Raw genomic sequence first — 13,219 nt, forward strand, 5'->3', positions numbered from 1 at the left:
TACCATTTTAACCATTTTACGTGTACAGCTCAGTGGCGTTACATTTGCAGTACGTGCAACCATCACCAGTATCCCTCTCCAAAATTTTTTCCTCATCACATAGTGAAGTCTGTATCCATTAAACAATAACTCCCCATTCCCCTCTCTCCCAAGCTCCTGGTAACCACTATGCTACTTTGCATCTCTACGAATTTGATTAGCGAGTACAGTCATATTTAGAGTACAGTTCGCTTCAGGCAGCATTCCCTGGTGGCGTCCTCAGCCCTTCATTAAACCTTGGCTCTTTGCTTTTCAGAAGTTATTTTTCATGCCCTAGGCTCTAAATTTCCGTGCTAAGCCATCTGGCTATCACGAGTGAGGAAGGGGAACTGCAGAATTCTGACCTTGAGTATGTGTGGAATCAACCCTACACTCACATTTCCATGGTGCAACATCACTGAACACACCAGGGTGCTTTTGCGGCTGTGCACAAGGAAAGGGAGCAACAAGCTGTTATTAGATTTCTAAGCAATTGATTATCAGTTCTTCCAACTTATATTTGACAATACACAAAATAAAAAATGGCAATTCCTAGTATTTATGGTGTAGGAAGAACTGATACAAATCCTGACCCATCTAACACATTTTATATGAAGCCCATTCTTTCAGCATACGTTGTAAATACTGGGGATGGTTCTATTGAAACCTTAAAGTATGGTCAGATTATAGTTTGTATGAAAATCTATTAAGTACTTAGAGTGTAATATCCAGAATATTTAGTTTTAAAGGCAACTTGAGTCATCACTAATTAATTATATTTTACATTATTATAAAATCTTAAAAATCAGTATTGCAAAATTTACAAATTAGCTTGAGTACAAAAATTAGGAAGTTAAAAAAACTTACAGAAAGTTTCAAACCTATTCAAAAGTGAACAGACTTAATATACTGAACTACCATGTGTTCATCCCCCAAGTTCAACAACTGTCAACTCATGGTCAGTCTTGTTTCTTCATTTATCACCTACCTATTTGCTTCCTCTTCCATATTATTTTGAAGCAAATCCTAGACATGGTATCATTTCATCAATATGTACTTCTAAAAGATAAAGACCCTTTAAAAATATAACCATAATACCTTACATAACTAAAAAATTAACAATAATCTGTAATATCAAAATAACTAGTCAATGTTGACATTTCCTGTTGCCTCATAAATGTCAGGTTTTCTTTTTATAATTTATCTGAATTAAGATCTAAGTAAGGTCCACGTATTGTGATTTGTTCACGTCTACCTGAGGAGCTTTTTATTGCTGTTTAATAGCATTGAACCTATTGCTTTCTCTGATTTCAATTACATTTTATTTACAACTCTGGTGCACAGAATTAGATAAGTCATAATCCTTGGTCATGATATACTCTCATCATGGGTCCAGGCATGTCCCTCTTTTTATTTATTTTTGTTTGGTAGTTGTTTGTTTGTATTGAAATTGTAACAAGCTCATACCAACCCTCAATCCAACAAGAAAGCTAAGACTTTGACATCAGTTTACATTTAGCTGTGTAGTTCTTCCCTGTGCCATCTCTCTGCCTCCCCTTAATGTGATAATCACCATCTTGAATCTTATGTTCATCGTTTTTTGCCTTTCTTTTGCTATAGTTTTCTTTCAACCAAATGTATTTCTTACAAAATTAAATTTATTTTACTTAAAAATTTTTTTTTACTGGGGTATTGTTGATTTACAATGTTGTGTTAGTTTCAGGTGTACCGCAAAGTGAATCAGTTATACATATACATATATTCACTCTTTTTTTTTTTTTTGCGGTACACGGGCCTCTCACTGTTGTGGCCTCTCCCATTGCGGAGCACAGGCTCCGGATGCACAGGCTCAGCGGCCATGGCTCCCGGGCCCAGCCGCTCCGCGGCATGTGGGATCTTCCTGGACCAGGGCACGAACCCGTGTCCCCTGCATCAGTAGGCGGACTCTCAACCACTGCGCCACCAGGGAAGCCCTATCCACTCTTTTTTAAGATTCTTTTCCCATATACGCCATTAGAGAGTATTGAGTAGAGTTCCCTGTGCTACACAGTAAGTTCTTATTACTTATCTATTTTATATATAATAGTGTGTATATGTCAATCCCAATCTCCCAATTTATCCCTCCCCTACTTATCCCCTGGTAACCATAAGTTTGTTTTCTACAAAATTTATTTTACTTTTTAACTTCATATAAAGTTTATCATGTACTTAAATTTCTATACTTATTTTGAACATACTATATTAATGAGTCACTCGTATTGTTATATGTCATTGTGTGAATACAACACAGTTTCACAGTTTTCATCTGCTCTCCTCTTGGTAAGCATTTGGTTTGTTTCCAGGGTTTTACAATTGTGAAAAGTGCTGTTCCTACTGATTTTAATATTTTTTATATGTATCCCAGCTTGTTTTTCATTGACAAAAGAGTCTACTGGAAATACCAGAGTAGAAAGGGTGAGATAGCTAAGCCTCTTAGCCAGAAAGCATTCTAGTATATGGCCTTGAGCAAGTTACCTATAATTCAGCCAGTAGAAGCTTACTGATACAATGTTTGAGAGTTTTGTTGAGTACTTCAGCAATGAGGGTGAAATATTCCTCTGATCCCAGCAAGAAAACTCAGAGACTTGTTCTTACCGATTTAAAAGAAATGGGAAAGTTAATTTGGAATTCCTGCACATTCTGACCCTATTTTGAACCATTATTTGATATATTTCCAGAAAAGTAGTTGCTTATAAATATGTATATGAATTTAAAATTATGCCAGTAAAAAGCTTAATCTTGAACATTTTTGTTTTATTTCATTGTTTAGGAGGAAAATGACTTGAAGCGTGCTGAATTCATGCTTCAGGAAGCAGATAAACTGGGCTGCAGACAGTTTGTTACTCCTGCAGATGTGGTTTCAGGCAATCCGAAACTTAATTTAGCTTTTGTAGCTAATCTGTTTAACACATACCCAAGCCTACACAAGCCTGATAATGACATCGATATGAATTTATTGGAAGGTATGCTCTTTCTGTCTTAATTGATTCACTGTGTGTATCTTTTTGTGGTATTGTCCTACTTCACTGTCAGAGGTAGGGGATTGTGGTGGGAGGTGAAGTTTACTGTGTGTAGGCGTGTGCATTCATTAAAAAGTTCAACTTGAAGTCGTTTTTCATTTTGGTTAAAAGAGAATGCTGAGGTAGATTTTACAGGTCTGTCGTTTCTCCATAAGAGTTTAGTGAAAACCATCATACATTTAAAACGTTCTCTTAAATGACCACATAACATAATTACACCACCAATATGAAGAATGAATTATAGCTATTGGAAAAAATAATTATTTGTAGCTTTTTTCTCCTTTGAAAGCTACAGTTTGACTCCAGTATTGTTCTCTTTTTAATGTGTTTAGTGTACATGAAAAAATTTACAATATTCATTACTTGTCTTGTGTGTGGGCTATTGTTATCTGTCTCATAATTTATAATACTTTCCTGTTTTGCTTCATGAAATGCAGATTTGACCCCTCCTAATGTAGGTACTGTATTTAGTACTTTTCTATACTCTATAAATATATTCATTCTGAATGTTCTTTTTATTAGTACCGTTTATTCTTTCTGTCTGGGTTGATATTTATTTTTTGCATTGTTCATGTTGTGTTTTTTTTTTTCTGTCTTAATATGCCTAAAGAATGAATGATGACAAGCAAGAAACACAAATGAAACCTAATTAGAATAGCAGAGCAAGACTTGATTATGTAAACTCTCCACCTAATTTGCCTTCTATAATGATGGAATAGTGTAGTTGTTAACACATTAGAAATCAATTTTGACAACTGGATTTCATGATTTGATGTAAAGCCTTTATCCCTCTGCTGTGAATAAACAAACTTATCTTCTTTTTTTAAGTTAAAAGTTCATTCTTTTTTTTAACATCTTTATTGGAGTATAATTGCTTTACAATGGTGTGTTAGTTTCTGCTTTATAACAAAGTGAATCAGTTATACATATACATATGTTCCCATATCTCCTCCCTCTTGCGTCTCCCTCCCTCCCACCCTCCCTATCCCACCCCTCTATGTGGTCACAAAGCACAGAGCTGATCTCCCTGCGCTATGCTGCTCTTTTATCTCAAGTAATCTTTGGCAGGATCTGTTTAGATTCTATAACATAGATCATTTTGTATTACTTAGCTACATTACATTTACTAAATGTCATTGAAGCTTACAATATATGAATCATCATAATGACAAAAACATTCTCAGGGTCTAGTTCTTTCTCCTTATCTGTTTCAGCCTCTCTCCTTTTCTTCTGCCGTCCTCACACTCACTCACATGCATGCTAAAACCCACATTAGTACCAGAACTAAGAGTAAAAACAGTGGCAGCAGTGATGGCAGTTGTCAGAGGTTAGGGCCACTCCTAAAATAGTCTTCATGGTCGCCCTGGTTTGGAGAAGCTGGTCCTCAGGTGGGGATTCTTCCTGGTGGGGAGAACTTGATACTGCAGTGTTCATTTTCTCACATCACCCGCCTTCTTCCCTTCTTCCCCAGTGAGCCAGAGTGAGAAATCAGCTTCATCGTTTTTTTCTCTTTGACTGCCACAACCAGAGTTCCAAGGTCCTGGTCACTTTATGATTACAGCTTTTTGATTAATGAAAGAAGTTTCAGATTTAACAAATATGTTCTTTGAGGAATATGATTAATTCACTCTTTCAGAAGTTGACTAAAATAAAGATTGTGTTCTCTACATAGATATGTAACTGAGAGGTAAGATAGGTTAAAAAATGTTGATTTTTCAGCAGAGAAATTTAGGGTGAGGGATTAGAACTTTTAAAAAATTAAAAAGGGAAACTGCTGTGTTTTTGTCGGTCTGGGAAATTTCAAAATTCCTCTGTGTCTTACAGTAGAAGGCATTGTTTAGAGTGGCATATTAAAAATGATCTGCTTTTTATAGTCACTGAATTCTTGCTAGATACCTTTTCCAACTTGCTCGCTCTCCTATTTGTCACGTTTGAATTCTTTTGCTAGTGTTCAGCATGCTTTTGGAATTTTTCAGTGTGAATAGGATTGCTAAATATTTCCATTAGTATTTACTTTATTTATGTAAAAAGATACTGTGGGAAATATTTATCAGTCATCTTTATTTAGAACATATGTATGTCCTGATACATCTGCCAAAAATGAATTTGACTTTGACTGTCATTGGAATTTTTTCCTCTGTACATTTGTTTTTGTAGAGCCTCATGAAATTTGAAACTTGACCTTATCACATCCCATATTCATATATTAGTATGTCCTCATTGGCAAAGAATTTTGTCATATGGAATTAAAGAAAATTAAAAGCCCAGTTTAATATTAAATCTTTATATTAAATTGAGCCAAATATGTGGGCTACATATAGAGAGACAATCTCAGAATTCATTTGTGGTGATAGAAAATACAGAGACCATGGAATTAGACTTTGTCCAAATCACGGCACCACCATTTAATAACTGAGCGACCTTTGTAAGCCTTGGTTTTCTCATATATAAAACAGCACTAATAATACTTATTTTGAAGAATTCCAGAGCAAGTTAAAATGACCTTTCATGAATGAATGAGTTTAGCATACAGTATGTGCTCAATAATGTTCAGGTCGGGAAGAGGAAAACACTTAATACATCACTTAGCACATGCAGTGAGTGTTCAATATGTGTTCCTTGTCTTTCCTCTTAGTAGCCTACTTTTAATATATTTGTTATTTTCTCTGAAACTTTTACCAGTTGCAGTGTCAGTTTGGCCCTGAACGTGAAAAGAATGTTTTATAGTTCTTTCTCTCTTTTATGTCAGCAATTAAGATTTTACTTCTAAGATGGCTTCAGTTGTCTGAAATCCAGACAACATTTCCAGTCCGGAATACATATGTTTTTGTAATGCTTTACCATGGTTCTTGTGCAAATGCATAGTGCTTCTGGCTTTTAGCATTTATTTACCAAGACAATTTGAAATGGTATTAGATAAACAAATGCTCACTTATAAAATCTGTTTTACTTTCCAGGTATCAAAAATTAAAATAATGATATAATTAGTTTAGAACAATAGGAAGAAATAGGAAGCATTGAAGTTTGTAATAGTTTCAGAACTCAGTCAAAATACAACTTTAATGTCTTTTATCATCAGGTTCAGCAGAAATTGCATATTACTTTAAGTAAAAATTAAATTATTGTAATACACTATCGATGTTTGTAATCTTAAAACATAATTTGGATTTTCCTAGATGGAAATAATGTAAAAATTCTCTAATTAGTAGAAAAAAAATTTATATACATAGAAAAATAATAGAATGTAATAGAGAAACAACTAAAAGGTGAACCCAAGTCACATGCATCAAGCTGTTGATCATAGTATGGTTATATTTATGTCACTTCCAGGAAAGTTCAGATAGTTAATTTGAACCTATTTAATAACTCCTAAAACAAGGCAAGCGTGGGTTCTAGGAGTATTTAGTTTAACTTGGTTCTTTTTAAAAAGGTTCTCATATCAGTTATATATTATGAAATGGCAGTGGCAGATACAACAGACTGATCAGTTACCTTTTACAGACCAGAGGGAACAAAATTTAAGCAAGAAATTATATGCCTATGTAATTGAATAGAGCAAGAATTAAAGCAGATTCTGGGAAATCCTTTAGGTAATGGTATTGAAAACTACATGAAAATATAGGGGGCAGATTACCTGAACAGTCAGCACAAAAAAACAGAATCTTTTAGATTTTACAAGGTTTGGATTTCTGTTCTGGGTGTGCAGGTGTACACTGTGTGTGGCACTCAGTCTGAAGATGATTGCAGGGATGACTGCATAGGACTGGGCCCCTGGAGCTCAGGTGGTTAAATGTGCCAAATTGTCCTAGGGATCCCACATGAGCCAAAGTCCAGATGGTGACCTGGACTTGCCCATGGCTTAGAAGTGGTGAGAATTGTAAATGTTTCAAATTTTCAAGCGTCTGGTGATGAGGTGTAGACAAGGCCATTCCATTGTCTCCTAACTTGGCTGAAAAACAAACAATAATATTTATAGATGGTCACTTAGGACAATCTGCAATCCAGGGGATGACCAGAAAGCAGACGTGGCAAAAAGAGCCCCCATCTCTCTCTGCCCACTTTGTGGCACACCAGAGCCACATTTCCCTTATGGATGGGGTAAGCACTGCTGTGAAGGGACTGCTCAGGGAGCGTAGGTAATCACAGGTTCAATAATAGTGCCTGCAGGAGTTTCTTCTTGAGGTGATCTTTGAGGTCTAGTGACTTACCATGATGAAATGTGTCTTTGTCTTCGCACTCTGAATGGGGGCTGTGTCCCTTATGTAATCTCAGTAGGGACAATCTAAAATAACTCAGGAAGCCTGTAAAATAGTTATAGCTCCTCGTTGCTTGTTTTTATATTACCTCTCCCCTTCATTGCTGTTTGGTGTGATTAAAATGCAGGTTTGTGTGCTCAGACACTTTTCCTGTGTAAAACCATAATCTGTACAAATTTAGAGATACTGCATTGGGGAAGGTACAGCTTTTCTATTTTTGTTTAATGTGCTAATGCTACCCTAAAAGGCTGCTTTATTAATTTTTAGCCAATCCCTTTTGCATGTAATCATTAACTACAGATAGGACCACATAAGTTTATCTGTTACTTTTCTGAACAGAGAAACCCGTGGCTCAGTAATTCACAGACATCAAGTAAGGGATTCTAGATGGAGACATTTAGAAAGCAAATGGAGGCTTTCTAGACAGGGAAAACAAGGACTTTGGCAGTAAGAGATTTTTTCCCCCTAAAAAGATTGTAGTATCGTAGGAACCATGGCAAAGTATGTATGGCCAGTTTGTACCTGTCAGAATGCTTTAAGATATAGTTCTTGATTTCTTTTGTCCTGAATCATCAGTGTGAACTTGTGTCTACTCTAGGAGAAAGCAAGGAAGAGAGGACATTTCGGAACTGGATGAATTCCTTGGGAGTCAACCCATACATTAATCATTTGTACAGGTAAATATTTTATGTGATTCAGCTTTATGGCCACGGTCCAACTTTTCTAGTTTCAAATTGTAGGTATGTTTACAGAGAACATTTTCTAAAAATCTCAAGAATTTTAGCCAACATTTAGAGTTTCAGAATGCTGGGGATTGGCAATACACTAGATTTTAAAAGAAAAGTATTGGGCCTCCCTGGTGGCGCAGTGGTTGAGAGTCCGCCTGCCGATGCAGGGGATACGGGTTCGTGCCCCGGTCTGGGAGGATCCCATATGCCGCGGAGCGGCTGGGCCCGTGAGCCATGGCCGCTGGGCCTGCGCATCCGGAGCCTGTACTCCGCAACGGGGGAGGCCACAACAGTGAGAGGCCCGCATACCGCAAAAAGAAAAAAAAATAATAATAAAAAATAAAAGAAAAGTATTATTTGAAAAGATACGATTATGATAATATTAGTTATAATTTGTGATGATATAAATAACCAATTTAGTAAAGATAATCAGTTCATCTTTTTTATAATTACTAATCAGGAAAATAATAAATTATTTCAACTTTAACAGATTAGAAGAACAGTAATATTTTATAAATTGCTCTTACCATTTTATCAGTATTTTTCATTATAATTCACATTCTTTCTATTTATTTTTGCCCAAAACTTCAACTGTCCCGTAATTTGTTCAGCATATTTTTTTCTAATTTGTAGAAATAACTTGGTTTCCCTGAGTACTTGTTTATTTTGTTCTTTCTTGTTTAAAAATGATGACACGTTATTAACATTGGTTGGACTAAGAAAATATTTTATTGAATCATTTCCTGTGCTCTCTGGTAGTGCTAACAATGTGTCTTTCTAGGTGTAGATGAGAGGAAACCTTCCTTCTCTCTTTATAATAAGATCTACCAGCATGCCTTAAAAATGCAAAAGAACTCAACTTCAGCTACTTGTATATTTTTTAGTAAAAAGGTCTAATTAACTAAACCTATTAATAATTTACACACCAAGGAAACTCATTATTATTTAAAATATGAACTGAAGATTAATGCCACAAAAGACCACGTTCACTGGCTAACTGAGATTTATGGTGCAGTTATTTCTTGGTGTATATTCAAAATAGTCTTTAAAACCGGTATTGCCTGATTTTGGTGACTAGCGTTGATGTGACAGACTTAATTTAGTAAAGTCTTTAATAGAAGTGTGTAAATCCTAGCTAGATGACAAGAGATATACATACTTGGACTGAAACTTCTGTTATAGTAGCAAGGCAGTAAAGGCCTCAAATGCTGAAGGTAAAGAGATCTTTAGATCTTTATGGATTCATTTGAAAGAATTGAGAGAAACTAATAATAGGACTACCGTAATATCATTATTATTTAAGAATTGAGTATATACATATGTGTATATGAATTTTTGAAAACTCTGGAGGGATGAATACCAAACTGTATGCAACCTAGAGAGGAGGCTAGGGTAGTGAGGAGACTTTTATTTTCAAACTTAGTAACTTAAATATGTTTTTTTTTTTTTACAATGAGCATGTATTTTCTTTTTAAATTAAGAAATAAATTTAAAACTAGGGCATTAGGCTTTGTTGAAACTTCATGGTAACTTCATAAATGTTAGGAACACTAGATTTCTCTGTGGTTGACAGTGGAGAAGAATTGACCAAATTTTTTTAGCTAAAGATTATTTTTAGTTATTTAGATCCTGAACTGCTAGTACAGGACTTCTGGGTGTATGTAATTTTTGGAGGTGGAAAGGGAATTCAGAAAATTCTCAAAAATAAAATAACCTTAAAAAGAACCATCGGGATATAGAAAAACAATAACCAGAGGTCTAGTTGGTGCCAGAAATGTGTGTCCATGAATTTGTGTCTGGCTCATATTTCTAAACCCACCTCTAAGTGATTTTAGCTCCCCATCTACTTATACCAAACCCAGACCAAAGCAAAATAAAAATTTAGATTGATTTTAACTGAAAATTCTCTCCTCTCAACAGGTTATTAAATATATTTTAAGAACTACTAGTCCTGGAATTTTTCTATGACAAGTTGGTTCTGGAACACATCTTAAATTCTCTGGAAATCATTTTAACTCTCTGGGCATCAGTTTCCCTATTTGCAAGACATGAGTAATAAACCATACTACATAGAAATAAGAATGAATTCCTTTAGAGTAAAAAAGAAAAAATTCATGAAATAGATGAGATTTCAGAACCTATACAACTACTTCAGTGATTTATTTTTCATACAAAGTTCTCCGTGTGCTGATAGATAACTTAGCTCTTGATTACCTCCATCAAAGGAGGACTTCCTCCCTCCTTCACTCAGCACAGGGCCCAGCCCCCTTCACAGCCATATGGTGTGTGCTCAGAGATGAAAAGTAACTTTAATATGAACCTTAGCAAAACATAAATCAATGAACAAGCTGTTGAGGGAGAAAAGTCAGGTAATTCATCACAGAGCTAGCAATTAAAAAAATCAATCACTGTTGCATTATGTCCTTAGCATACAGAATTGAAAACAGACTCAATAGACATACTCTGTGCACCTCGGAAGAATGTGTTTTTCTGAATACAAAGTAGTAGTATTTTTACTTCAATAACTCCTACTTGCTCATAAATTCCTTCCTCTTAATGCTCGCTATTTAACATGAACAGCTTCCTACTGAGTAACTATTGTGATTTTTATATAATTATTTTTTTTAAGTTTTAAAAACCATACTACATAAGTAATAGATGAACTCATTCTCACTGCACAAGCTTCAGGAAGTATGTACGTTAAGTAGAACAAAATAAAATTTGATAATCCCTTTTTACTCCTCCCATATTCCTTTTTTTCCTGACTAGAGGTAATTGCTATTAACAGTCCATATCACACAGAGGTATTTAAATGCTACTAATTTTGAAAATATTTTTAATAGATAATAAACTGTACGCAGTGTTCTGCCTCTTGCTTTTTTAAACGTAATATGTTGTGTAAAGCTTTTCATGTTAGTACATAGAGATCTACCTTATCGTGTCTTGTGGTGGCCCAGGAGTCCATGGATAATTTATTCAACAGCCCCTACTGCCAGGCCTTTAGATTGTTTGCAAATTAATAAATATTCTGGGAGTGAATATCCTTGTACATATATCTTTGTAAACATTTATGAAAAAAATTTGGACAGATTCCTAGATTAGAATTTTTGGGTTGAATGATCTGTTCTGCCTGCCTTATTTGAGTATTAAATGACCCTGTTGCATTTTTATAGATATAAGCCCATCTCCAGTGCGCTTAATAGAATCAGGTAGTACCAACATTTCCTTCTCCTTCATTTTCTTTTTCTCCTGTCTTAGTGACCTTGCAGATGCTTTAGTCATCTTTCAGCTCTACGAAATGATCCGCGTGCCAGTCGATTGGAGCCATGTCAACAAACCTCCGTATCCCGCTCTTGGAGGGAACATGAAGAAGGTGAATGAAATAATGACCATGGATATTTTATTATTGTTCAGATAGAAAACAGAGGATTTAGAGTTTTATAAAGCTTAGTAAAGTGTGGTCTGTCCCCACAGATTCAACCCAAAATGTGTTAAGCTTAATAGCCTTTTTACAAGTGAGCTTTAATGTTTGGAAAGATGAAGGCAGTCCCCCCAAGTCAGATACTTTATATAACTGTTTTTATCTTTAGCAAGTTGTAATACTTAATGTTCTTTGAGATGTATCATAAATGAACTCCTATTTTATAATCACCAGAACTTGCAGATCTTTACTGGTTATTCGTTAATATTTTTCAACAAGTATTTATTGATTAACTATGACCTGTACAGTGCAATGCCAGGATATAAAATAGTAAAAGGCATGGAGTTGGTCCTTAGGAAACCCTGAAGAAATTAGATATGTGTGCAAATAACTATATTACAGCACAGTGTATGCAAAAGTGAATATTATCAGTTTTAAGGAAGAAAAAGCCACAGGCTGCACTTATCAGAGGCTTCATGCAGGAGGTAGTTTTGAGTTACACTCTGAGAAATGGATAGAATTTTGGCAGAAGGAGACTGGAGAGGGGGCTGACGATTAGGAAGAATAGTTTGGCTATAGCAGAGGTTTCTGATAGGTAAGAAGTGAGTGTGAATGCCAAAAATTTGAATTGAAGCCAGATGTTGAGAGCCTTGAATGTCAGATTAAAGAGTTTGGGTTTTAAACTGCAAGCACTGGGAAGCCGTTTTCTGAGCAGGGCAATGACTTGATTACACTTGGTGGGAGAATAGTTGGCAGATGAATGGTAAAGGAAGTGCTTGTCTCCAATATTCTCCTTCCTCATATAGGGGATCTGTGGTGTCCTTGGTGTACCTTCTTGTTCTGTTGAATTGCCTGTTTAATATTCAACTTTTCCTTTCTACCTTCTATATCAGGTTCATTTGCTTTATAAAGTAAAAGTATGTAGGACTTTAAATTTTTTATACTTTCATTTAACTTTTTTTTAAGAAGTAGATGATTTATTTATTTTAAAATATCTTTATTGGAGTATAATTGATTTACAATGTTGTGTTAGTTTCTGCTGTACAACAAAGTGAATCAGCTATATGTATACATATATTCCCATATCCCCTCCTGCTTGAGCCTCTCTCCCACTCTCCCTATCCCACCCCTCTAGGTCATCACAAAGCACCGAGCTGATCTCCCTGTGCTATGCAGCTGCTTCCCACTAGCTATCTATTTGGTAGTGTATATATGTCCATGCCACTCTCTCACTTCATCCCAGCTTACCCTTCCCCCACTGTGTCCTCGAGTCCTTTCTCTCCATCTGCATCTTCATTCCTGCCCTGCCACTAGATTCATCAGTACTGACTGGAGAGGGTGTGGAGAAAAGGGAACCCTTCTGCACTGTTGGTGGGAGTGTAAGTTGATACAGCCACTATGGAGAACAGTATGGAGGTTCCTTAAAAAACTACAAATAGAACTACCATATGACCCAGCAATCCCACTACTGGGCATACACCCTGAGAAAACCATAATTCAAAAGGAGTCATGTACCAAAATGTTCGTTGCAGCCCTATTTACAATAGCCCAGACATGGAAACAACCTAAGTGTCCATCATTGGATGAATGGATAAAGAAGATGTGGCACATATATACAATGGAATATTACTCAGCCATAAAAAGAAATGAAATTGAGCTATTTGTAATGAGGTGGATGGACCTAGAGTCTGTCATAGAGTGAAGTAAGTCAGAAAGAGAAAGACAAATACCGTATGC

The 13,219-nt window shown here is 35.7% G+C and overlaps 1 protein-coding gene across 2 annotated transcripts in view; it reads left to right on the top strand.

Annotated features, from left to right (window-relative positions):
- Positions 1 to 13,219, top strand: part of PLS1 (plastin 1) — a 106,592-nt gene that overhangs the window by 76,703 nt on the left and 16,670 nt on the right. For both annotated transcript variants that reach the window (XM_082626033.1, XM_082626034.1), the window contains 3 exons: positions 2,828 to 3,020; positions 7,932 to 8,010; positions 11,320 to 11,434. In XM_082626033.1, coding sequence (XP_082482159.1) covers positions 2,828 to 3,020; positions 7,932 to 8,010; positions 11,320 to 11,434 — 387 coding nt within the window. The remainder of the gene's footprint in view (positions 1 to 2,827; positions 3,021 to 7,931; positions 8,011 to 11,319; positions 11,435 to 13,219) is intronic.

The sequence above is a fragment of the Mesoplodon mirus genome, assembly GCF_964341445.2.
Source record: "Mesoplodon mirus genome assembly, chromosome: 6".
Lineage (NCBI taxonomy): Eukaryota > Metazoa > Chordata > Mammalia > Artiodactyla > Ziphiidae > Mesoplodon > Mesoplodon mirus.